The sequence below is a fragment of the Lepisosteus oculatus genome, chromosome 2 (assembly GCF_040954835.1).
Source record: "Lepisosteus oculatus isolate fLepOcu1 chromosome 2, fLepOcu1.hap2, whole genome shotgun sequence".
Classification (NCBI taxonomy): domain Eukaryota; kingdom Metazoa; phylum Chordata; class Actinopteri; order Semionotiformes; family Lepisosteidae; genus Lepisosteus; species Lepisosteus oculatus.
In genome coordinates, this window is record NC_090697.1 from 17,820,915 (window position 1) to 17,848,004 (window position 27,090).

The 27,090-nt window shown below is 38.0% G+C and overlaps 1 protein-coding gene across 1 annotated transcript in view; it reads right to left on the bottom strand.

Annotated features, from left to right (window-relative positions):
• Positions 1–1,421: 1,421 nt before the first annotated feature.
• The window catches only part of pinx1 (PIN2 (TERF1) interacting telomerase inhibitor 1), a 50,745-nt gene continuing 25,076 nt past the window's right edge, over positions 1,422–27,090 (bottom strand). The window contains exon 7 of the mRNA XM_015352193.2: positions 1,422–3,379. Within this exon, the coding sequence (XP_015207679.2) occupies positions 2,804–3,379 (576 nt within the window). The 3' untranslated portion in view covers positions 1,422–2,803. The remainder of the gene's footprint in view (positions 3,380–27,090) is intronic.

Here is a 27,090-nt window from a genome sequence, read left to right on the forward strand (position 1 = left end):
TAAATCAATTTTAAGAATTTATCAACGAATTTTTAAAATAATTAAAAATGAAATATTAAGGTAAAACAGTGCTGCCATCCATTCCGGCACATTGTGATGATTACTCAGGAGCACATAAAATGCTGAAAAATTGTTTCTTTAATTAACTAATGACATAAAACCTTTCTATTGTTGCTTACTGTTATTCTGTTGTAACAGGATTGCTTTCCCATTATATTGTATTCTTTCCGTCTTGAAACTTGTCTGAATTGCGATTATAAATTGCGATTATAACGCAAGATAATTGCGTTTGCAATAAAAACACTGGAAAATGTGTATCATTTGCAATGCGGCAACATCCGAAAACTTTTAAAAGTTCTGAATACTTTTACAGGGCAACTGTACTGCATATATACATTATCTTTCAGTGTTTTATTCACCCGATCACTAAAAATAAACCTGCCATAAAAATATTTTCTAATTTTCCTAATAACTTTGTGAACCTGTTGCAGGTGCCCGTTTTAAACTAAAAAAACCGACTGCATGTACAGTAATTCACACAAATAATCCGCAAATACACCAGTTTGTAGGATGCAGGAAGCCTTAACTGGATCTCCTACAATAACTACATCTGAAATTTATCACCATATGATAAAGCAAATTTAAATGTAACTGTACATCAGTGTGACTGAATTGCCAAACTCAAATAATCTGATGCTCTATGACATCAGTCTTCCTCTTCTGATGCAAAGCTGTGATAATTACTATATTAAGCTGGTAACCTTTAATGTATTTTAATTGATCAACAGCTTTAACTGGTGGATTGGAGATCTGCAGGACTAGGTTTGGAGACCCCCTCGAATGCAGGTGCAATTTGCATTTCTTTCCAGGGCCAGAACGAAATGGAGAAAACAATCTTTGCAGGTTTTCTAGATGTCTTTAGATGAATAGCTGAAGCTGTTAAAAAGGTCCAGTTAAGCTAATGATCAATTTAGTCACCAAGAGTAGAGGTGGAATGAAAACCAATACACTCTGCAACCCTCTGGGTTTATAATAGTGTATCACTGGTCTGGATGGATGACATGCATGCCAGGTAGGTCACACGACATTTCAGCTTCTTGATTAGCAAAGCAATTTCACAGTCTCTGTTGGAAAACCTGAGCACAGCAAGGCATGACTGGCGAGTAAAGAATTGACAAAGAAAAGCCACCTTTACACCGTTCTCCCAAGAAAAAAGTAGAATGGCCTTGACGTGGAAGAAAAAGGAAAAAACCCTGGAGATACACTTGTGGTGGTTTAAATTACATTTGTTTGTATCTAGAACTTTGTCTTAAGAATCATATTTATTGAAATGATGGATGGATTTAACATCAAAAATTATTTATAAAATATAGATGTGGCTAAATTTATTACAACAAATTACATACTAAATTGTCATGAGGTTTAGGAGTTGAAAAAAGATGCTTTATTTTTCTTGCATAACTTTCACAAACGCAGTTAATATCACAACCGTGCTCTGTATGTTCAGTTACTATCACACTTCTAAACACATTTAACTACCAGTTTTGTATTTAACCCGTTAAATCTTTGCAATATATTCTTTACATCATTTGGCGTGAGTTATCATACCATCTTAAATGTTCCTACTTCATATAAGGTGCAAAACTTTATATTTGATTTTATATTGTTTACTACTTAAGTGGAGACACCAATTAAGAAAATAATTATCATGTAATTCCTTCAATCAAGTCCTTAGCAAGAATGTGTTGTGTGAAAACCATTTTATTTTGTAAAAATCAGTTCAGTCTCTGCTCAAATAATCAATCCTGATTTTACACAGTAATGTCTCATGGCGAGCATGATTTCAAAGTGCTAAAGGCTTACCTAGGAAGATTTCAGTGGATAAGAAATTCAGGCTATAAAGAGTTAAATTATCATAACATTCATTAGGTGTTAAAACTGCTTATACAGTCCTTACATTATGAAATACTAATATCTTTATATATCTTTGTGAATCTGCAGAAGCAGCAGTAAAATGATCTCAATAAGGTAGTTACTCAAATCCAGTTGAAACGGGTGCTCTGCTTCTGTTGTTTTCAAGAACACTTATAACATCTTATAACACTGCACTGCATCATATACAACTTATTTTCAGGGGCTGCAGCCTTCAGGTTTTAAGGAGTAAAATGAACTACATTCTTATTCTTTTTTAATAAAACTACATTAAGTTAGACAAGGCACTTTCTTGTTAAAGTCACTTATTTAACAATTTCAGTGCACTGGATAAAGATTTAAATGAGGATGAAAAAGAAATTCAAGCAGTCGATGTATAATAACCATTCCTTTTGTACATCCTTTATTACATTGTCTAGAAATTTTACTGAAGACAGTTCATATTTTAAATGAGAAATTATTTCCTCTGAAGGGGCTGATGTGTCATTTTTAATAATTAAAATGTTTTCTTTAACATTATTTCTTGTGTTAAGGACACGTAGTACCAGTACCATGGCTGAGAAATAAAGTAGATCAATAAAAACCTTGGACTAGAAAAGCTGTTCCCTCTCATCAGACATCACAAGAGGACTGAGGTGAGGAGCAAAGTTTTAGGGTGTGAACTGTGAGCACTACTAATGCAAAATTACTCATTTCTATCACAAACTTTCATTTTGTGAAAACATCAGACAGGCAAAGTAAAAAGTTGTGTACTAGGAGACCAAGGCTTAAAAATGAGGAATGTGATGATGTAAGACACATTACTCCATGGTATGCTCTCTGCCCCCTGCATTTTAAAAACGAAGTCTAAACTACTTCTAAATTGCCTTCTTCAATCTAAATGATCTCTCTTCTTTTTCTTGTTTTTCTTGGGTTTTACAGTGATTTCTTCTGGTTCCTTCTCTTTCTTCTTCCTCTTCTGTTTTTTCCTCTCTATTTTTTCTGTTGCATTGTCCTCTTCTTCTCCCTGCACATGTCCTTTCACAACCTCTTTGTTTTTTGACTTCTTGGGTTTTCTGACGGTGTGGCCTACTGTGTCCACGCATTTCTCTCCCTGCTTCTCCAGTTCTTCTCCTTCTGGCGAGCCTTTGCCATCCCCTGTGACAGCCTCCCTCAGCAGCTCTGCACTTTCTCGGCGGCCATGTTTCTTTTTCTTCTTCTTGGATTTCTGTTTCGGTGATTCTGGAGGGCCCGAGTCTTCGGAAGATGGGACGATAGCTGACTCGGTCTGGGCTTCTCCCTGGCTCTTCTTCAACCGGGCCATTCTCTGCGCAAAGTACTCCTGCATGGTCAGAGAGCTGGTGACCGTGTTCATGGGGGTTTCCACATCCAGGCCGGAGGTTACAGCTTGTTTGGCATCCCCATCTTCCTGTTCAGTCTCCTCCTGGGATTCTTGACTGCTGCTGCCCTGAAAATAATTGGAAAAACAGGATTATGGCATATTTCCAAAACTGACTTAAGATAGCCTGTTAATTTTCTAAAGTAAATAATATAAAATCAAAGTTTTGCACCTCATATGAAGAAGGAACATTTAAGAAAAATCATTTTTGTTTTAAAATATTTCAAAGATTTGAAAAAATTAAGGTAGTTTAATATTCTAAAACCTTAACTTTGTCTCGTATATAGGACACATACAAAATGTATGAAAAGAACTATACATTTATAATAATAATAATAATAATAATTGCTTACACTTACAAAGCGCTTTTCTGGACACTCCACTCAAAGCGCTTTACAGGTAATGGGGACTCCCCATGTTGATACTGAATTTATTTATGTTGATACTGAACAACCTTAAAAACTAAACTCAGTCTGAATTTCAGAAAAGAAATGTTTTTTTTTCTTCTTCATCACCAGTATTTTGTATAACTCTAAACACAAAGAGTGTAGAGTGTGAATAGATACCCATTATTCAGTGCCCCCAAAGAACAACTTAAGACATATCTACAAAGTTTATACATTACTGCTGAGTATCTTTAGCTGGAAAAATTAATTATTTTGAGGAAAAACCTCCTTAAATCAGCTCTGCAACAAAAATTTGTAGGCACTTTTCACACAGGCATTTGACGAACTCTAAAATGAGCACTTGCACTGGTGAACCAAGCATTTACAAAAAAAGCAGAAAGGTATTTATTAATAACACAAATGATGGATGTGAACTCTGCCCATCTGGATACTTGTACTGTGCCGTTTAAATACGTTCTTGTAGGAAGGCCAGGGAGCCTTGCCAGATGTTAAGAAGATTGGGATTCGGGAGAAATCCCCTCTTGGTGTGCGAGCCTCACCATCCGGGTGTTTGATGATCATTTCACACCTTCCAAAAGGTCACCTCATTATTCTGAGCAAGAGACAGGAACTCCATCTCAGAACGCAAAGACACCTAAACCACTCTTCACACACCCAGGTATCAAAGGAATTCAAATCACACATTACTGCAGGATTACAGGGAAGCAGCAGCATAATTTATGGATAATAACGGCATGAGCCATAAGTCAAATGAGTGCGTGAAAGAGATGACCATTTGACACAGAGGAATTAAAAGGCATCCCCCCATTGACAAGTGGTCCATTAAACTTTTCTGAATCACTCATGACTAATAATAAAGGTTTGAGCACAAGCAATGAAGAGTGCAGTTTAGGCAGAGTCTAAGGCAGCCAAGAGAATGCTGCGGCTGTACAGTTCACAATGGAAATGTCTGCTAACTGTGTCAAGGGGAAAACCACAGCAGCTCATTGGCCATGTTCTCTGTAACATTTCAAATGATAAAAAAAACATGGCCAATGGAATTTCATCTAACACATGCTATCCATAATTAAAAAAAATGAGTACAATAATCCCTTGCTATATGTGAATTTACTCAAAACTGCATATTCCCCCATAATTTCCTATATACCATTTTACCTTCAAATAAAATGCAATACTGAGGGACTTATTGGAGTGAGTATAAGCAGTGGAACAGCAATGTCACTTAAGGTCTCGTACATGCCACGTAACACCATCTACACAGACATCATGACAGCAATAAATAATTGTCAGAAACTCATAAAAACTATACAATATTATATCCAAAATAGTGTTTTTAATGTAATTGTTTTACTTTATTATAGCTGAAAAAAATGTTTCAGGGATTTTAAGAGGTTGACTTCTGACATTGGCTTTCCGTACCCTATTTTTCCCCCATAAGGTCTTAAATTTATCAACCGCATTTACCTGCTGCGAGGGCTTTCAGTAATGAAACCCCTGTGGTTGGCAAGAGATTACTGTAAATGCATTTATACCATTTCACATTCTGATGAATCCCAGAGAGCTTTTACATATACAGTAGGAGGGGACCTACTTCACCCACAGAAGAGCAGCAGCCACATGGGTGATGTGACCGAGCTATTAGGCATCAGCAGCCCAGTACACAACAGATCAGGTATTGAAGTGAGAAACTGCGTCAACAACTGAATAAAAGAGGAACTTCATGGAGACCAAACTGCAGATGCCCCGAGTTGTATTAGGCCAGGACACTCAGGTTAACACACCTGCAATCGGACAGTTTGACAGAGTAGTGGTGTTAACCTCCAGGTCACTCTGGCCTGGTACAGTTTGCCATGTAGTGTGGCCAGCATTGGAAGCGATATAGATTGTACATGTGTACCACATGACTGCATGCTGTTGCAGGGGCTAACTGGTAGGATTCTGTCCCATTTGTCTCACCAAGAGTATATATGCCCAAAATCCATATACTTAGTCTTATAAGAACAAAAAATAATGTAACAAGAAAGCACAAAACCGTATTGGAAAAGAAAGAGACAAGTCCTTGAGTCCAGCTCCATCTTTAACATGTGAAAGAAATAAAAACACAGGAATGGGAGGCAGATTATGGACTAAACGCAAAGTTGCTGGACATATCCAAAGAGAGTAACAGTCCGCTTAGGACAACCCAAACCAAATTAACACTGAAAATACAGAAGCTGAAGTGGTCATTAAAAGCTAGACACACATTTAACTTTGATGTGTGGTACTATCTATTCTACTGACGTCTCAACAGACTTTGGCTGACTTTCAAGAAATTAATTATGTTAAAAAAATGGCAAACACCATCAAATGTATTTGAAGGTGTTTACATAGCCTTCAAACAGGTGTTCTGGGAAGATATTTCTCACTGCCTATGCTAATCCAGCCACACCACAGACAGGTATGAATGCAGAAGGCCTCTGACAGTAACAGTTTGAGACGGAAGGGTTTCGCAATGAGAAAATGTTCAGCAACAGAAGACAATCTTCTCGTCATGACCAAGAGAAAATGTCCTTTGCAAGGAACTGATCATATTACTTCCAGTCTTCAGCCTCTAATAAAAATATAGATGAAGAACACAATTTTTAATGTGCTGTTAACAAGCTGATAATGAAGTGCCATCTTGAGAGACAATCCCCCTTTATACATAAAATATTAAAAAGATACAGCTCAATAGAACAGATCACTGTAAATTCCTGCCTTAATTACAAACACCAAACAGAAAAAAGTACACTACTTGGCACTGTACTAAGAACAATAAAGAAGAATAAAACTTTTAAAAACAGAAAAAACATGGCATTTGTTTGTAAATGGCTTTTATATCTTTCTGAATACGAAAACATGACTTTTCCTGGGCAATAATTTCCAAGTCTGACGGATGTGTGCACACACACACGTGGTACAAGACGCACATGTACAGTACATGATGTGGGTGTTTAAGTATCTAGGATTAAGCTAATGTAACTATGATATTCAAAAAAAACTTGAAAATAATTTGGGAGAGGCTAGTACACCAGACTCACAAATATATTTACTGTATTTTCTTCTTCCAAATATGATTTCTTAGTTTGTTGTCTGCCATTTTTTCAGACTTTACTTTTCCTCACTTTAGACCAGGGGTGTCCAAAAGCAGGGGTCCAGTCCAGTCCAGTGTGTCTGCAAGATTTTCAATCCAACTCAGCACTTAATCTGTCCCAGCTAGTAATTAACTTAACTTGAGGAACGTTACAACTTTTCCCAGCTCTTCAGGAGCTGCTACTTTAAGGACACACTGGCTCTCCAGTACCCGGATTACACACCCTGTCTTAAGACAGTGCAGCTTTGGAAGTGAAAGCCTAAGGAAAAGTTCCAATTATCACAACAATCCCCCGCACCAAAACAAAGTCATAGATCCTTAAAAGGAGAAAGAATTCCATGGGTTTATAAAAATGTGCATTTTCCATCAATATCTTACAGTGGAGGGTAAAAAAAAGTTGAACTGGTACAGCACTTCGAGAAAAATTAAAGTGTCCTTTAAAGAGCCCAGAATTTGAAGAAAACTGTATCTGGCAAGTTCTTAAGTGTGCTCAACAGTACACTGTACTAAGAAGGAATGACAGAAAACTTTCATCTCTACATAGTGTAACATTTCCCCCTGCAATTGGTTAAAAAAAATCAAATTAAATCCTCTAAACATTTTAAACTACTTTCTCACCCGCCTCTTAACCAAAACATCTTATTAAATGTCATACCACCTGATTATATGCATTCCACCTGCTTTCCCAAAAACAGCTGCAAAGCTTTATTTACAGCTGTCCTTTCACACGTAACTTGTATATGTGCAAGGCCGAGTTTAGACAACAGAGAATATTCCATATCAACGTCAACAGAAAGACTTCATTCTATGTAGTTTGCAAACATAAATTTACTTAGGTTCATGCAGGGACACCATTTCAGAATATTAATATTATTCCAGGGATGATATCATGTTGGGAGTTCATAGTCTAAATTATCCTCAAAAGGGATAGGGGGTTGAAATTTGATTTATTTTACATGCAGTGATGAAAATCTTGTTCACCCTCACAGCCCCTTTGCATTATTCCCAGTGGTGTACAAACCAGGGAATTAGAACTGCTATCAATTTTTATCCACATTGTAAAAAATGGTTATAAGAAGTAAGAAGCACATGTTCCCTGTGCACAATAAAACTTCTAAAACAATGTTATTAAGTTTCTTCTTTTTCCACAGTGGCCCATAGGTCATGTTTAACATTTGAGATGCCCACGATGACCAAAGTACTAGGAGTCAGCAACATTTTACACTGCAAATACTTTACCTTTACCTGCTTAAACAGATAGGCGAGAAATTAAATGTGTACTAAAAAAATAAAAAAGTGCAGCAATAAAAAGTTCAAAATACCATACTGGGAAGGGACAAACAAATTTTGAAATGGTGCCATACTTTGAGAAAAATGAAAATGTCCTTTTAAGAGCACAGAAACTGAAGATAGTTGTGACTTCTGTGACTCAGAAAGGAATAGAAAACTCATTTCTACACTGCATTTCAGTTTTAAAAAAAGGAAATTACATTCACTTAACATTTTTATTGGACAGCTTTGCCCATTTTACCCAAAACCCATTAGACATCTTACTGACCTGATCACTCGTGTGAGAAAGTAGTACAGCTACCTTATTTCCTCCAAATAAGATGAAAATCTTAATTTACTCCTATGAATAACTTTTTATATGTCCTGTAAAACCCTTAGAGAAACAACTGATGGGTTGTGGTCATAATCATTTTAAACACTTTAAGACAAGGGACAAAGAGGAAAAAAGTTCAAAGGCAAAACCTGGCAGATATTTTATTTCTAGACTGCCATCATGCTCAATTCATCGCCTTCCTTTCCTTTCAACAATTATATTGTTGGCAACTGCAGGAAGGCATTGTTGTCTGTAATTGGAGGATTGTAAGAAACTCACTTTTTCCAGCTCTCCCACTGGAAAATGGGCAAGAAGGTAATGGTAAGACACCAGTAAACTGGGAACCTGAGGATCTTTTTTCCCAAACAATGACACTGGTAAAAGTGTTATGTGTTCGTATTCTAAGTCTGGAGTGAGAACTCATAAAAACACAGCATGTAATGGATAATGTATCAAGACATATAATATAAAAAGTATTATTTTTCCAGAATATATACCTGGTAATAACGGTCTCTTACAGAAAAGGGAGACTGTTGTCTGCTTAATGGATACATTCTACAACCCCCAGTCCCATCACTGCCTATATGATTCAGTCTCGTGTATGAAATCCTTTTTATGTGTGTGGGAGTGATGTCCTGTAAAACACCTGGAGAACACTGATGTGGTGACTGACACTTTCCACTACAGGACAAGGAGTAGTAACAAAACTGAAAGGAAACCTAGGTAGGAGTTTCTTCTAGACTGCAATACCAATCAATTCATCAACTTTCTTTTCAGAGCACAAAGTAATTCTTTTCCAAGACAAACCAGGCGGTATTATTTTAACCAATAATTCCTGCATAATCTTTGTCTTCTGACCTAAAAAAACACAACAGCCTCAGGAGGGGGCTAAGGACCACTCAGGCATGGATTATACTGTATAACTCAAACAGTTTGTCATCTGTGCCTGGTGCACCATTTGTCTTCATTTTCTTAATGGTGTACTCAATGCATAATGATCCTTCTTGAAGAATGTCCATCCCTAAATCCCCTCTAAACAACACAGAGCTTTAAGAATGCCTGTGAAACATAATACCCAGGATTTATACAAAATATATACACATTTCTTGGTGCAAAGCCTTTATACGTTATATTTTTATACTTTTATATTTTATATAAAGGCTCTCCACCAGTAATGTATATTTTCACATAGAATGCACATGATCACAATATATATACAAATAATACAGTCGCCATGGTTCTTTGGCAGTGATACGTAAATCACATCAAAACAGGGAAGCTAAAGAACTTCAGGGCAGTAAGATATACAGTGCTTTGAAAATGTTCAAAAATTTCTGTTAATAAAAAAACCTGTAGATCAGGGGTCTCTAAACCTGGTGATGGAGAATTCCAAACCCATTAGGTTTAAAAAAAATCACCCTTAATTAACCCTTAACACTTGTAAATCATGAATCAAGCAAACAAGTAATTTGTTGTAAATGAACCCTGGTGTAAATTATATTTCAGATGTATTTTTCAACATATCAGTTGGGTGGATTCGATCTAAAAACAAGATGGAATCTTTGTCAGACACAATGAGAAGAGCTGTAACATCACGCATGATCCCCTGATCCACAGTTTGCAAAAGTAAAGACGGATGGAAGAGAAAGGCCTATTCTTAATATCTCGAGTGACCTCTCGCTTCAGTGACACTTTTCATGTATTAATCAAATGTTCAAGTTAGCACTGAGGAAAACCTCTCTTCTCTTCTGAAGCACCATGCATTTCATCTCAAGTCTGTGGCTGGACAATACAAATAGTAATACTATTTCAACATGTCTTTGAGATGTGCAACTGGTTTCAAACCTAGAGACCTAATGGTACAAAAAGTCAGGAGTCCGTACCCTGACTGGTAGAAGTTCTTCTAAATGTAGATATTCAGCCTAATTAAGTGGTTTAGATCCTCATGTTTTGTGTTCATATCATGACAGGAGAGTCATCGGGTGAAATGAGGCTCTTGACATTACAAGACAATAGAATGTATAGAGATAAAGTCTATCTGTAAGGTCCAGGGAACTCCAATTTTTTTTAAAGAATGGCTTTGTCTTGTTTAGTACTTTTTCCATTGCAATTCCCTCTTGTACTTTACACATTTTGAGTGACTGTTAGGTGTTCTGTTTTGCATGCTGATGAGCAGAGTAATCAGACAATGTAAAAATCTTTAACTTAAGGTTTAACCACATTACACTGGGGAAGTTGGAAATGGGATCTGTCAATCCAAACCCAAATCCAAAAGTCCTCATTTAGAAATTGGAACACAGTGTTTAGACTGTAATTTCTATTACCAACTATAATAATGATAACAGATCTAACATGATTTGTTACACAAAAAGTAGAAGGCAGGACCTCACATTTACAAGGCCCAACCATTACATCCCAGACAAGACTTCAGCGATTCCTTATCAGTAAACTTGTACATGCAGTTCTTTCTTCTCCAACACTAAAAAATGTGCTGCTAACTTCCAGCTGCCCAAATAAATAAATAATTGTGACCTACAGAAAACTATCCAGTGACACTGTAGAACATAAGATTAATCCTCTGCTGGTTTTTATGGTAATGTGCATTTTAAAATGAATGCTGAAAAGTAGCCAGTAATAATGTGTGCACTTATAAGCTTTCTGGCTCTTTTGACATATTTCTACATAAAAGCAAACAGTTCTAGTGTGCAACGTGGTAAATACAAGTAGCTCAACAAAACATTTTAGTATAATATTAAAATAAATTGGGAATATAAGAAAAGCTGCAAAGAAGAGAAGGCCATTTGTCCCATCCAGCGTGTGTAGCTGCTAGCAAGTAATCTTGTTCAGCCATTTATTACGAGATCCAAGTCAATACCAGGGTTATGTCCCTATTTGCAAACACAGTGTAACTATCCGGATCCGGCCACCCTTTCAAACTGAGCAGGTGGGAAAGCAGGGGGCTGGCTAGGAAAAGTTGTGAATGATTTCCAAAGTTCTGACTGAGAGATCAGTGCTCTTGCATCAACAATATTCTAGTCCCTCTACAAAACTCTACTCTTTTGTAGTCTACTCTACAAACCTGGTCTGTATGCATAAGTGACAAGAAAGAAAAACAGTTTCCTTCATAGCATTTAAATGATACAGCAGGCATGTGGCATGAGATTTGATTTACATTTCAATTTATCTCCAGTGAGAGAACTTTTTTTAAAATCTAAATCCAAAATGTAAGGGGACTGGGAACCCTGTCAGGAGTGAAGTAAAAATGGATGGCATAAAGTACAGGTGAATCCTGGAGGATAACCTGCTAATATGATCAAATGAATGCATGGCAATAATCCAAAATTAAATTGTATATTATTTTGTACTTATCATTCCATTAAATCACATGATAACAAATCTAAAATTGTTTTACTGTAAAGCAAAATCACTTTTAACCTTGCTGTCCCAATACTCTGTGGAAGCTGCTGTAAAGTACATACAGCACATCAATTTGCTGCGCTTTTTTATTTTTGTACTTATGTTTTGTATTGCATGCCTGTGTCGCAAAGTGCTTTGAGGGTTTTGAGAAGCGCGTGGAAATGACATGGTGTTATTGTATACTGTGGACCGCTGCCATCATGTTAATTTTGTGTATAATGCAAGTGTATAATAAATGAGCTTAAGTGTAAAACCTAATAGTAGATTACAAGGCAAACTTATTTGATATCCAAACTGTTACTTGTACAGTGAGCACAAAGAGAGAATAGAAAATAAATGACACAGCTATAGACCACAAGGGACAGAAAGAAGTGTAACAGTAGAGATAAGCTGTGAAGATATAATGGGAGCTTCCAAATTGAACTGCTTGGAAAATTAAAAAGGCATTAGCAGTTAATTGGCCTGAAACCACAAAAGGAAGATAAAGGGGTCTATTACTTATAGCTGTGTATTTCCATAATGCTTAAATATAAATCTTGTAATTTAAGGCTGGAGATTTTATGTTTAAACTAAAATTCTTAAGTAAGGGATAAGAAAGCTTTATTTGAAATATTTTTTCACAGAGATGTGAAAAACCTAAAATTCTCATGTTAATTTTGAAAGGATTTACAGATTCACACAAAGTTGTGTTTATTACTTTCTCACGTGGACTTTTCTCCTAAGTAATCGAGCAGAAACATCCTATAAGTCTGTTTAGCTTTTGAATTAGAAGGCATACAAATGATTTCTGTGAAAACTCGCCCAGGTGTGAGTGTGCATGTCTGCGTGCACCCTGAGATAGACTAGTGTCCCATCCAGGGTGTATCCTGGCATGCAATATGTGCAAGGCCCTGACTGCCCCACGACCTTTGACTGGATAAAGCAGTTCGAAAATGGATGAATACGCAGACTAGGATATTAGCTCATGAATTTTAAAAAGTGCTTGCATGAGTTTATACACTGACTTCTTAGGCATTTTTGCATGGCTAAGATCAACATCACAGTACCTACTTTTAAGACTTGTATGGTAACTGAAAATCTTATCTCATTCTAAAACCATCTAAAGTTACTAAGGAAAAAATATTTAAGAGGCAAGATAATGTATGACAAATAAAAGTAAGCTTATATTACGACAAGCTTTCAATTAACTCAAATGTTGATAGAGTTTCCGGGTACTGTCATACACAATACCTATAAAATACAGCTAACCACTGTAAGCAATCTCTGGGGCCTGAAAAATGGGTAAGGCTACAAAATAAATTATTTTTTTTATTTTCAGGAAAAATACTTCTGCTTGTCATAAAAGTCTTTGAAGACATCTAAAATGTTGAATTTTCTATGTTTTAATAAACACAGGAACTATATTCTGAACCGGGTATTTAGCTGAATTAATATTCAGAAAGTATCATGGCTAAATATGTAAATAGGGCACAGTTAATTAATGAATTGGCTTCTAATTCTGTAAACTGAGCAAAGCCACCACCTTTTTGACTTAGTGCACGCGTTAGGCACCTTTGGAAGATGTCAGTTTTTCAGAGTTTTAATACTGCAGACAAAGCACTTTATCAAGTAAAAAGAGTATGTTGTTATTCTTTGTATTTTCAAAAAGTCTGCTAAAAACAATTAGGCCAACAATCCATTCATCAACAATGGATTAAAAAACGTGTTCCATTTAATTCCAGTACATTCACTGTCTGCCAGTAATTGCCTGGTTTAAACAACATATACAAAACTAGTCTTGGCATAAATACAAGCCAATCACCAAAATCATCTTTGTGAAATGGAACTGAGAAGTTCATTTTAAAGTGCCTTATAATAAAAAAACGGAGGTCTGGCAGAAAACTTTTGAGATCTTTTAACAGTGATCCATTCAGTGTTTACAAATCCAAATTTAGTTCTCTTGTCCCGCCAAAGTCTTCACGGTTCTGCTTAAACAAACTTGGGAAGACATGTTTGACATTTTCATACAAGAAAAAAAAAAACCCTCCTCACAGTGACCTGGGAGGTCACACGTGTATCTATTTTGAGACTGGTCCTCTCCTATTTTTTTTTTGAAAAACAGAAACTGAACACAAGCTTTCTAGTAGTGCGCACCCCCAAAACCCACCTCCCACGGCTGAGCCCTGCGCACCCCACCCACTGTTCTGGGAGGAGGCCGAGAGCCTGGCCCGGTTCCAGCAGATGAGTCACCCGCAGTCAGGAGCGCCCTTTTGAAGTCCCTCCTGAAAAGAGCCAGTTGGTCCGCATTCCCTCCACCGCCCCCAGCACCGCGCTGCAGGAAGAGGATATGCTCCCAGCGCCACATGCTGCCCTGAGATAAGGCTCCTTGAGAGAGTCGGACTCGCGACTATCAGCTCTTCCTGCCTCGCTCTCCTGGCAGTGGGAGCCCGGCTGCGCGGTGTTGCTGCGGCAGGGAGCTCTTGGGACACTTTGAGAAAAAACACACACAGGGGAGCAAGGAGAGGGGGGCTCAGAGGGAATCGAGCTTTAGCACGAGCCCAGACCCCTTCCCACCAAACGCCCTGCATCCAAGTGCCATGTAAAAGAAACATGGGCATTCCTGATGACTCATTGGATGAGGATTTTAGAGTGCATCGGTCTGACAGTGTTTTAAAGAACAAACACGCTACTCATTGTCTTTCACACACAGCCAGTTCAAAAGAATATCGTTTTTATCCAAAATGTTGATAGTATTTATATTTAAACCCCTGAAAGCCAACATTGTGAACCCTTTTAACACAGTGAAAGTTTTTATACCTGAGCTGCACAACAGAGCGGAGGGGTCTTGATAGTGCTAGGACATATTTCATATCAGTTCCACAAAGTTCACTCAAGGTGGTCAACATCTGATAATTCAAGATCAACTTAAAAGTTTTAGATTGTCAAGATTCAAGTGCAATCATAACATGCACAGATACTAGCTAGCTCCTGAGGAATTCAGTTCAACCATCTGAACTAGATTTGTCAAGTAGCCTCCTCTCATTTGCAACAGTTCTTATATTTTCTCATATTAAAAACTTGGTAAGCTGTTGGTTTTAGTAAGCTTTACACGCCCAAGTGACTATATTGTGCAGATTGTGAATACTACCCACAAAATGATGTACTAAATCCATAAACAGCACTTATTCAACATTTATGAATAAACAGTCTTCCATTCCTCCCTTAGAGACACCTCCTTCATGATACCATAATGCACATACTTCATAAATACTAGGTCATAACCACAGACAGTATAAGTTTGTTTCAGTTTTCAAGACCAGAACCATAGAAGAGAGAGACCAGATTAATTCCTGCAATAGAACAACATATAAGAAACAAACCTGCAGAGAATCTTTAGCCAGGCAGATAAACCAGAATTGAGCTTAAATAATGTTGGAATTCCCAAAGCAGGCACGTTTTAAGCAAATCTCCTTAACTACTCAAAAACACAATTTTTTACTACTGTGGATGCTCAAACTAGAATTTCTGAGGCAGATTTTAAAAACAGACCATCAACTTACTGAATGTGGTAGTTTAAAGTTTGAATGTGAAGTGTTAATATCAAAGCTCCAACAACTACCAATTTCAAAAAAAGGAAAACGGTATGTAAAACATTCATAAAAGGACAATGTGTTTTAACAGCCAGTGAAGAGAATACCCCAAATTCAGTGCCAGACTCAGGAATTCAGTCCGGTCAGGAAAATGGTGTGGCAATTTGCTGACACAAGCTTCAGGGACCACTCCTCCTGGTTTATTTTCCTTATCAGCACAACATTCCTGGAACTTTTCACACAGCCGTTCAGAAAAAAATAAACCATGAAATCCCTTTGAGAAAAGTCAAACGATTGTCAGTTTTTGCAGCACTAGTCTCTGGGTGCTTCCGACAGCAATATTTACCAAGGTGCCAAGGGTGTGTCTCCTCAGGCTGGAGCTGAATAAAGGATGTAGCCAAAGTAAATCCAGAGCCCATCTAAGCAAATTCAAATTATTGCAAGACCTTATGTGTGAGCACAAAATGCGCCTGTGCTATAGAGTTTAGTCTTAGGATCCCCTGAATTAAAATCAACAAGGTTGGGTTAAGCTTTTTTTAGCCTCCTAGGTATCAAAATTAAATTCACATTGGAAAAAACCCATGTTTTACACACTCTGTGGTCTGAAAATAGTATGAGAAATCAAACTGTCCCTCTTTGCTCTATAAGCATTATTTTAAAGACAGCAAAGTTCAATTAATTCTATGAAACAAACCTTAAATAAATGCTATGCTCAATTTTTAACTCCCCTTGCAACTACACTCTTAAATGAAAATGAAAATATTAGAAATACAATCTCCTTGGGCCCACAATGCTAATCACAGACACTGAACATCAAGAAACAAAAAAGTTTATTTCAATAATTACAGATTTCTAAAGAGTTACACTTTTTTTTTAAATACCCTGGGTCTAAAAAGGAGTGAGATTTCTTGAAATCATTTCAGCCACTTGCTAGGATGGTTGTGTTGTTTGATGAATGCAAAACAGACACTGCAATTAGTTCTACAAATTATCATGGTTTGTAAATTATAGCAGAATAGTTCAAGATAGAGAGTGTGAAAATGACCATAAATATTAAACTCCTGCACAGGCAGAATGATGATCTCCATCAGAACATAATGCAGAAAACCAAGTTCTCTGACACTGGAGTTTTTGCACCTTTGTGGGCTGGTCTTGTGTTACATTAACATATCTAATTCAATACTACTCCTTATAACACAACACAAACTAAACCTTCACATTTTTCATACAAGATCCCTACAGAAGTACATATGCAAGAAAATGATACAGAACATAAACATGCATTTGAAGAAGGCGGCACTGGGCATACAAATGTATCTGTGTGGATAAAAACCTCAGATTTCACATCCACACCTTACATGGAAGACAGTTTTCTTCATTAGGAACCACTATAGGGCTGTTAAATCTAATTTGATAAATTAAGAAAACTTATATCTTTATTAAAAACCCTAAATAAATTACAAAGTACATAAAAATGTCAATGTGATGAATGACAAAGAAGTACATCTTGCTCTTTAATTACAGAATGCTTTCCTATTTCCCTGTGCCCCAGATTTTTTTATCTGAGAAGCCAAGAGCCAAAACCACCTCTTGAATTACAAAACTGCTGATCTGGAAACAAGCAAACAGCCAAAATATTTCGGAGGAACAGAAAGACTATTTATCTATTTATTCAGGTCAACACTTAGTCCTTCCTGTTTGGCTCAGAGAGGGACGGAATGCAAAATCCACCAGGGGCTGGAGCTCTGTGCATACCCCCTGATCGTCATCAAAGAACGCACAACGGAAAACTGTAAAAATAAAAGCCCCATTCCCCTCACAACTTGTTTGAACCCCCAAATTACCCCTCCTCCCCAAATTCCGTACATTAAAAGAAACAGACTTCAGCTTTACGCCAACTCAGAGCTTCAATTAAGAACCCATGAGGTGACAACTGATCTCCAAAGTGAAGGAACAGAGGAGAACTTGGTACTGACTTGTGTAAACTACACTAACCACATACAGTTAAACCCTTTAATTCTTTCAATACACTGAAAATCCATAGTTTAGGGATGAAACCCCAGGGGTTGTGCTTCTTTGTTTTAGATTTAAATTGTTTTTTCAACTCAAATTTGAAAAAGGGTACGATTTGATACTTAAGTGCAATAATAGTATCTTTACCAGAAGGAGCAAGTATTTGGAAGATCAAATGGCTCTAAGACATGTTATAACCAGAGGATTTTATTGTCCCTGCATAAAATATAACTACCATTGGAAATAATTATAAGCCCACCTTTAAACACCCTTCTACATCCCATCTCTTTCTGTACTCTTCTCTAATACTTGTTCCTCTCTTTGCCCAAGCTGTTGTGTGCATTCCCTCACCGCCTGTGCCCAGTACTTCTCCTCCCAGCAGCTCCCCCTAAATGACATGACATCCCAGCCTGTCACCACCTCATGCTGCCCGTTCAAAATTTCACTTGTAGATCGTACAAGCTTCTCCTGCCTCACGCCTACTGGCTGAAGTCCCGTATTGCTCAACACCAGCGTTGTCTTTCTCTGCACTGTTTACTTTACCTCTGCATTGTTTTGTGCCATTTACACTCCACTACCGCACTCTATAATCTACATTTCTCTTAATGAGCCTATGCATCCTGATGCTCTTTCTGCGTCTTATCCTGCATCAACTGTATTGCACTTTGAAAATCTTAACCCCTGCATGACAACACGAAACAAATGTCAGCCAGATGAATAACTAATTGGCTTCAAACAGACTAAAATGTATGACAGAGTATCTCACAGGTGTGATGGGGATTTTAAATTGTTTTCCAGATCGATTTTGTCCATAAAGTTAGTCAGTTCTAACTGTGGGGAAAAAAAAAAAAACATTGGTCTTCTGTTATAATCAGTTAACATCCACAAAATTACCTTCCAGTTAAGACTAGTTTATCATCACAAAAGTGGTTCTTCAGAGATGTCAATTAAAAGATTAACATTTTTTTTTCCTGAAACCAGCCTATTCAGTCTCTGCGACCAACAATTATTAGTTCAACCTTTGTGTCATGACCTATCACTTATTTATTACAAGAGATAAATGTGAAATAAGAATCTGGGGACATAGGAACAAAAGTTAGTTGATCGGTCTTTGATTTTCAAAGGTCAATAAATATCAAGAAGCCCCAAACCCCAGACTCCATTGAAACTAATTGGTCTCTGCCTCCCCAGGGCTGAACGATGGCTGTGCTGTGGACTAAAATCAAAAAAGCAGCGAATGCCAAATCACATTATAAGGTTTATTTGCCAATATTGCTAACCTTGTTAATTGTGAAGCCATGCCCTCATTGTCCTGCCACTTTAATAAATTTGGCCGCAGAGGAACATTATAGATCAAACTCAGGTTACGAAGATAACCTTCCCAGATGAGCCCAATTAACAATGTACTCTGATTCTTCATGCAGGAGTGCAGCGGACAGGTGGGAATTTACATTAGTTATATGGAAACAACGAAAAAAGGCATTTCGTTGCCAAGGAAATTACTCCGGTTAAATCAAAGCTGGAGTTTACTTGAATTTTCAGAAGTTCCCCATTAATGTTAATAAAATTATGACAGCAGCACTGATTGACATATAGGATTATTAAGAGTCACAAACTTTTAGTCACAAACCATGGACAGAAAATATTTTTTTCTGAAATATTTTTGTACAAAGGGAAAAAATAATACCAACTTTTTTAAAAGTGCAAGCTACCAGATGTTTTCACTAGCATCTTCAAACATAACTGAATGACCATTTATGGATAATAAAATACAGAAGATCACCAACAATATATGTCAACAGCTGTAGCCTTTTCATACTTATTATTGAGAAGTGAACAAATTATGACAAATTTCTTCTGAAAACACATAATGCTACAAATAAATGGTACCATTTTTTGTCTTCTCTTTATGAGAAGATCAGATGTTCAGAAGAAAGAACTGAAGAACAATATCTCTCTTGACTGACAGAAAATGAATTCAGCCTTGATCACTATAAATGCTGACAGAACGCAAGTTGTATGCACAATTACAGTAGATATCCCTAAAAAACATGATGCACATCAATCCCTGAAGTGCATCAATAATTTATTTTAAAATAAAGACTAAAAAAAATTAAAAATAATTGTGCTTACATAATACTGGAATGGATACTGCAGTTTAGCTTTTTAAACTCTGTAGTTTATTTTAAATTCACATTTAAACTAAAGGCATTACATTCCCAAAACTGACTACTGCTATTTCATGTTTACACCCCTGAGTATATAGATAATATAGAATATATACACTTTTTCCCCCATAGGGAAAATAAATACGTAGGGAAATGTTATAATGCTCATGCAATTAAACAGTAAAAATCAGTTTAAAAATATGTTCACCTTAGATGCACATTATAAAGAAAATTCCTCACTGATAGACTTTGAAGTCCTGTGCATCAGTGGTTTCCAGATGTCATGGAGTCAGAATGGTAGTTATGGTTTAGCATCTGATATAATCACTTTTTTTTAGCTGAATTAAGTAATGCAGGCACTGAGAAAAAGAGGTTAATCTGAGTCTCCTAATGGATTCTCGGCATGGCCAGTGACTCAGAGAAACCAGAGCACAAACTACCGTAGCACCTCCTGAGCCAGCCCTTGTGCTCCCCTCACGATTAAGACAGACTCCAGCTGGAATCCAGAAAACCCTTACCTGGGTGAGCCCTTCAAATCTGGTAGGCCTAAGTGTGAGAAATATTTTATCAGCTGTAACGAGAGTTGAAATGTTCATCGCTCAAGAACAACAGGGTTTTATTCCTCCATAGTGAGGTGGTTTACAGCCAGCTGGAGCGGGAGCTGCAACTGTCACTGTAGCATAGAAGGTGCTCAGTGCCATCTCCATCCCCAGTCTGTCCTCTGCTTGCAATACCAACATAATTTTAGAATTGTGGCTTTTACATGTGTGCATTGCAGTCTTCATGTTTTTTTCTGAAGACAAGCAAGCATGAACAACAACTGGGTGTACTAGCATACTAACTTGGGGCTGTAAATTAGTTCATTAATTGCACAATTTCCAAAAACAAACAACCTGGGGATCCATTTGCATATCTTTATAAAAATAAAAACAAAAAAACTCAGTAAATTCAAATGGATTTACATTTTCTTCCCAGAGGCTTCCCGTCAAATGGTTACAACTTTTTTTATTGCAATATATCAGTTTGAAGAACTATGATTAACTACAGCCCTGAGCAACCAACAGCAAAGAACTGCAAATCTTCGGGCAGTTAACTGCACCCACTAGTAATTACATTGCACAACATTCCTGCTGCAGTCTGTAACTAAGATACACTGATTCTGCAGTCATCACAGCCCACAGAAACTGACCAGTGGAGGTCTGCGATAATCTCTACGTGTCAGAGAGCTGGCAGGCTGCGAAGGCTGATGAACGAATGACGAACGGAATGTCACTGGCGGTTTTTTGTTTCAGCGGCGGCAACAGTTCTGTCAACAGATTCCTTCAAGAGGCAGCAATCTGGTCTGGCAATTAGCTGCTATCGGAGATCAAATTAGGTCTGGCTTCATCATAAACATCTCATTCAGCAGGAACCTGCCCCAGGCTCTCCCAACAACCACTTAAACTATTGAGCTAAAATGTTTTGTCACACAAACTAACATTTTATCTATTTATATTGGAAAGCGAAACAGGGGGACGGAATAAACCCTGACAAATTGTAGGAAAGAAATGAGGAAAGTGCTGCCCAGTTGCAGTTAACCAAGCGCACAGCTAATGGTCACAATGCTAATGCTCTAAAATATGAGCACTCCAGCCATACTGTACCTTGCCACTAGTTTTTCCATTGCCTGAATTACAGGTCGTTATCTGGTGTGTTTTGCTGAGTGTTTTATTCACTATCAGCATCTGTTTGCAGGTTTTGAGCAAACATATTTTGACAAAGAATCTGCCTTTTTTAAAAAAAAACTGAAAAACTTTATTATATTTTAGATAATTAGTTCAATTTTTCAATTTGCAAAACCTTCCACAGGTCTACTCTGCTTATAGGAAGTCCAAGGGAAGGGGCAAGTTCTGTCTTATAATATTGGTAAAGCTTAGTGGGAGACTTAAAATAAATACCAGCAAACCTACCTTTTATTCTGAACTTCTATAATTAGCTACAAGGAAGCTTGGGCTGAGCACTGTAGGGTAAGCAAATAGAGAAGAGATCCTGTCTAGGCACCGACACACGGACAGCCCGGCACGCAGCCACTTTCATCTCTTGGTACCCCCACCCCAACTTGACAGCCGGCTCTCAGAAGGATAGTAAGTGGAAAATAAGATGTTGCATCCTGTTGAAATCACTTCAGAAAAATGGAGACTAAAAAGTTAACCCTTGCAGGACAAGAGACTCTTGAACCAAACTGAGGTATTTTTTCCTACATCATTCTAACGCAAATGATGGAACAGGCCTTTCAGCTCTTATGCTTACACTAGAGCACGATTTTGTTGAACGGCTGCTTCAGCAAGATGCAACAAGGCCTTCAGTTAAAAACTTTATATGATATAGAAAAAATGGAGTCTGATAGATTCCCTGGGAGTTTCATATACAAAGTCCAGTTAACATGTTTTCCCAAAAAAAACTAAATATTTCCACCAAAAATGATATTAAAAACTCCTTTGCGCTTTGTATTTTTTCAATACGACTTCAAGGCCAAAAAACAGCTGCTTTTCTTTTGTATATCTCTGGCTTTATAGAGTTCATCCTATAAGAGATTAATACATGAAAGAAGCAGTAACGCATTTTGAAGAACATCCTGTTTCTCTTTGTTCTGTGAAGAATCTACAAAACCTAGATGCATGCTTTGTTTCATTTTTCTCCATTTACTACTCGTCGAAACCTTAGCCTTAATGTATGAAAAAAAAACATTTTTGAGGTAGCAGAAGCAGGAGATGAATTCCGATCCTTTTAGTTCTACTGTTTCAAACCAGCCTAGATTTCTAAATACTCTATGATCCCCTCAGTCCCCTGGTACAACGTAGCACGGGCAAACGGAATGGGGAGTTCACAAGTGGGACTGAGGTCTGCTTGCTAACAAGAACAAGGAAAAAGGTCTCCTGGCATCTGCTAATACAAGGTTGCAGCACATACTAAGCTGATGAATGAATGGAGCAAATGCAGGAAACTACTGCCCAAGCACAAGAGCTGAGGTGTGCAGATTATCACATGGAGTCGGTCTCACTGCAGCCACTGACACCTGCACCTCAGTGCGACACGCACAGCTTCACGCCGCTCCTCCCACAGTGCCCGGAGTCCGCGCTGGGAACGCGCTTCGCCCGGCTGCCAGATGACAGATAAAACAGACTACAGGCCTGTCTTCCCTCCACCAATCCGCAGCGGGAACCCTGGGGGAGCACCCACAGATGTGCGATTCTTCACACACAGCACGAGTGGGCACAAGCGCCTCCCACGGGCGCTGCCCGCTGCCCCTGGCCTTTGTGCTCCGGCCAAGAGTAGGAGTGAGAGAGGTGACAGGGTCACATCAACACGCACTCCTCACTCTCTTATCAGCATTATGGCCTACTGCTAAATATTTGACCTGGCATACATTTTAAATTCACATGATCTATTATTTAAACTGATGGCGGGTGTGTGGAGCACAAAGCGTGCTACAAGAAACTCTACATTACAGGCACATTTACTCAATTCATTTCGCAATGCAAGGGGAAATACTTTTGTAAGGAGCTGGTGAAAATACTTCCTCACATGATATGTGTATCTATAGGATATGCAGCCATGCTTCTATCTCGGGAGTGGAAGGTCCAGGATGGGCGTGAGAGGGCAGGAATGCTCTCCACTGCAGGGCCCCAGTGGAAGGGGTAATTTCGAATAGCCACCCAAACTTCATTCGTGGTGGGATGAAAATGGGGGAATCCAACAAAAAGTCAGCCAGAATCAGGGAGAGCACGCACACACGCACTCGGGGAGAAAGTCCACAGAAACAGACAACTCAAGCCACAATCAAAACCAGAACTCCGAAGCCATAGGGTAGCAAAGGCTACCACTGTGCGCCCCCCCCATGATGCATAGCTCGAACGGAGCTCACAGATTTCTATTTGCCCATATGTTTCAAATGGTGTCTGAAATGTAAAAGCTTCATACATCCACTGCATCAGCCGTCATTATCTGCAGTGCCCCCAACGTCCTGATAACAACATGCACTGCACAGCACAGGGCAGTGCAGGTCGCAGGATGGACACTTCCTGGAAGACATCCTGACTTGGTAAAAACTTGCAGTAAATACAGATATCAATCACCGTTCCTAAGAGGAGGAGTTCAGTCTTGAAGAGCAAAGGGATGTGTGTGCGAAAGGCACCAAGGAAATGTGCAATGTGAGGAACAAGATGGGGCCTGCCCGTTTCATCTTTAAGTGACCTTTAATAAGAAAAGAGATCCCGGGAAGCAGTCAACAACCAGACTGTGTGTGTAATTAATGTCTACTGATTTCATACTTCAGGCTACGGAACGGCATTAACTTTTAAACACCATGGAATTAAAGGACTTAAGAGGTATGAGTAACAGAGTGCACAAATACAGAAGTTGCAGGAATACATAAGTTATCACATATGCCTGAAAAAAAAAAAGAGACATAAGAAACGAGAACAGTCCATAAAAACTGATAGGAGATCCAGAACTACAGCAATTACACTACCGTATTTAACTGAATTTCATTTTTCAACCCAAATTCAACTATACAGATGACTTCATGCAAAACCAAAAAGATTTAAATTTTTGGCCAGTATGTGAAAAGGGGTGAATCAGCTGTCACATACCAAGACTTAAAAAAAAAAATCTAACATTGTTTTGTTTTAAATCAACCTTTTCACTCAAAGAAAAGGTTATTTGTCCTCCTCCAAACCTTTGGCCTTTTCATGTTTTATTCAAAAGAGCCACAATCATACAATACATGAATTACTGCACTACTTTACTATTATGCCATAATTTTTCCTCATTTATAAATACAACTCACATTTATGTTATTTTCTGCTAAACCTACAAACCACGAAATGACTTGACAGCTAAGTGAAATACATTTAATTTGCATAACCTTATCTTTTAAAGTATCTAGAACAAAAGAAAGACCACATTTTTTTCTCAAGTTTCAAATTTAGAATAAAAAGTATCAATTTGAGGTCAATTTCCCTTTATGCATAAACACCCACCTAATGACAGCAGAAAAGTTCTAACACATTAATACAATGAACACAGAGATTTTGTTGAAGCTTTGAGAAGCTAAGATCATCTTCAAAAGCAGGACAGATAGTAAATTATTTCATTATGGTAACAGTTCTTTTCCAGACTTGTTGGTGAACGGATTATAACCTTTCCTGAAATCTGCAGGGGCTGATAGATGCCTTTTGTGCCAGAGCCTGATGAACAACGAAACAAACGAGCTAGACAGTTTTAAAACCTCAAACTGATAAACAGTTTCATCAACACGGAGTTCGGTCATGAATCATATGCTAGAAAGGAATGGTTTTCAGTAAACCAGGACTTTCACAAAGTCCACCCAGCACAGTGAAGACTGCTAGCTTGCAAAAATATTGCAGCAAGCTCACTTTAATTTCATGCAAAATCATATGGAAACTGTATTCTTCAATGACCGAACTCAGCCAGAAGTTGAGTGATGAAAACTAAAACTGTCACCCATATCAATCGCTTTCAAGTAGCTTAAGGATCTCATGCCCTCAAGGGACTTAGGAGTGATTCACACAGGCAAAAGGGAGAGGAAACACAAGGTTTTATTAGTGCCTTAAGTAGCACTATATTAGAGGATATTTCTATCTACACTACTACTGCATTTTAAAGTCTGGTATTTGACAAGGGTTAAGATATCATTTCTGCGGCTTTATTCACTAAAAGGGCTCATTCAGAGAACAGGCTGAACTCTGTAGACCAGAAGCCAGCTATGACAAGTCAAGGCTATGACATGAGCAGACCTGGATTTCACAAATACTGGCAGACAACTGGCTAAGCCAGCCAGTGTTTCCTCAGCACCTTGCAGTGGTATCAGTGAGAATCCCCCCCAGATTCATTCCTCCAAAGAAAACGTAACCTTACAGTTGAAAAATCCTCACAAGTAATATGTTGTGCAGAAAACTACGCACAGTCCTCTTTCCTCCCATACTGATTTAACAGCCACAGCAGTAACATCATGCCAAAGCGAGCAGCAAAAAGAGTGGGTAAATCAGTGAAATGTTTCACTATTTGTCCTTGACAGAACTGCGGACACAGATCCACCTATACCGGTTCATTACAAACATCATAGCGAAACAGAAAATTCAGATAGAATCTGACGTTAATTATAGCTCTCTACAGCTTAAGCTTCCCACGAAAGAGGTGGCACAATTTGCTGACAAGTTCAAGGAATTTGTTACTTTATCACACTGCATTCCAGCAGTAATACACAGCACATTCAGCGTGCTTAAGGGACAAGAACTGAAAAACATGTCAAAGGAAAAAAGCCCAAAACTTCACCTCTTTGCACACTGCAACATTTCTGTGAGAAATCGAAAATCAAAAATACTTAATATCTTGGCATTTTATGGGATCTTGAGCAACAAAAATTTTGAAAGGGGCAAACCATTTAAATTTGGATATTTAATTTGCGGTTTATATTATTCTTGATGAAAAAACAAAAACAAATTTACATTAAAAAGGATGTACAAGATGGGTGAGATAATTTTAAGAACTGGGTAGCCTGTAGTGTGAATACACCACTGCAATGTATTTTTTTTCATTAAAGCAGACAACTAGGCATTAATTTTGCAAAAGCCAAAAAAAAAGAAAACTGTTGTAAAATGGGATTAAAAAGCACTCCACCCCCCCCCCCCCCCATATTTGAGCTATTAAGAAATGCAGATACTGTTTTTTCTGAAAATAGTGGTCACTCTCAGCCTGCTAACCACACAGCAGATAAAGCACAGCAGCCTGAGAGCAGCCTGAAAAGGGAAAGTACTGAGTTAAATCAAGAAACCAGATCTTCCTTGATAATGAATGGTTTTTCTTTCTGAAATACTAAACTCGTAGAGCCCCCTTCCAAAAGAAACGTGTTAATGCTTAGAACATGCAACTTCCAAAATCAATAAAGGCTAACGTTCAATACATCTCCACTGCACTGCGTCGCTGTAACTAAATACAGGTAATTCATTTGAGAACACACACTTTACAAATCTCGCTACATTATCCACATTGTTTCCATAGAGCTGACACAGTATGTGCACTGAGCAACATGCTAGCAGTGAATTAACCCTGTACTGCTTTCTGCAGTTTTACTTTTATTTTATGCCACAGTTATATACACCATTGCCATCTTGATGGGATGCGATTTTAAGTTGGCTTGGCTAAAAGTGTCTATCTCAGGAATCAACACAGATGACCTTTTGACTATGATCCAGAAGCCATAGAAACTAGAAGAGGTGCAAGGTAGAGCCTCTGGCTGGACCTTTCATTAAGTGATTGCATCAATTCCAGCTCAGGACAGCCAGTAATAACAAGACACGGAAACACGTAAACGGTTAGGAAAATAAATGTCCGACAGCAGGTTGCTGTGCAACACTGTACAACAAAAGTCTCATCTTCCAGATGACAGCAATGGGGAAAAATCTACCAGAAAACAAAACAACATGACCC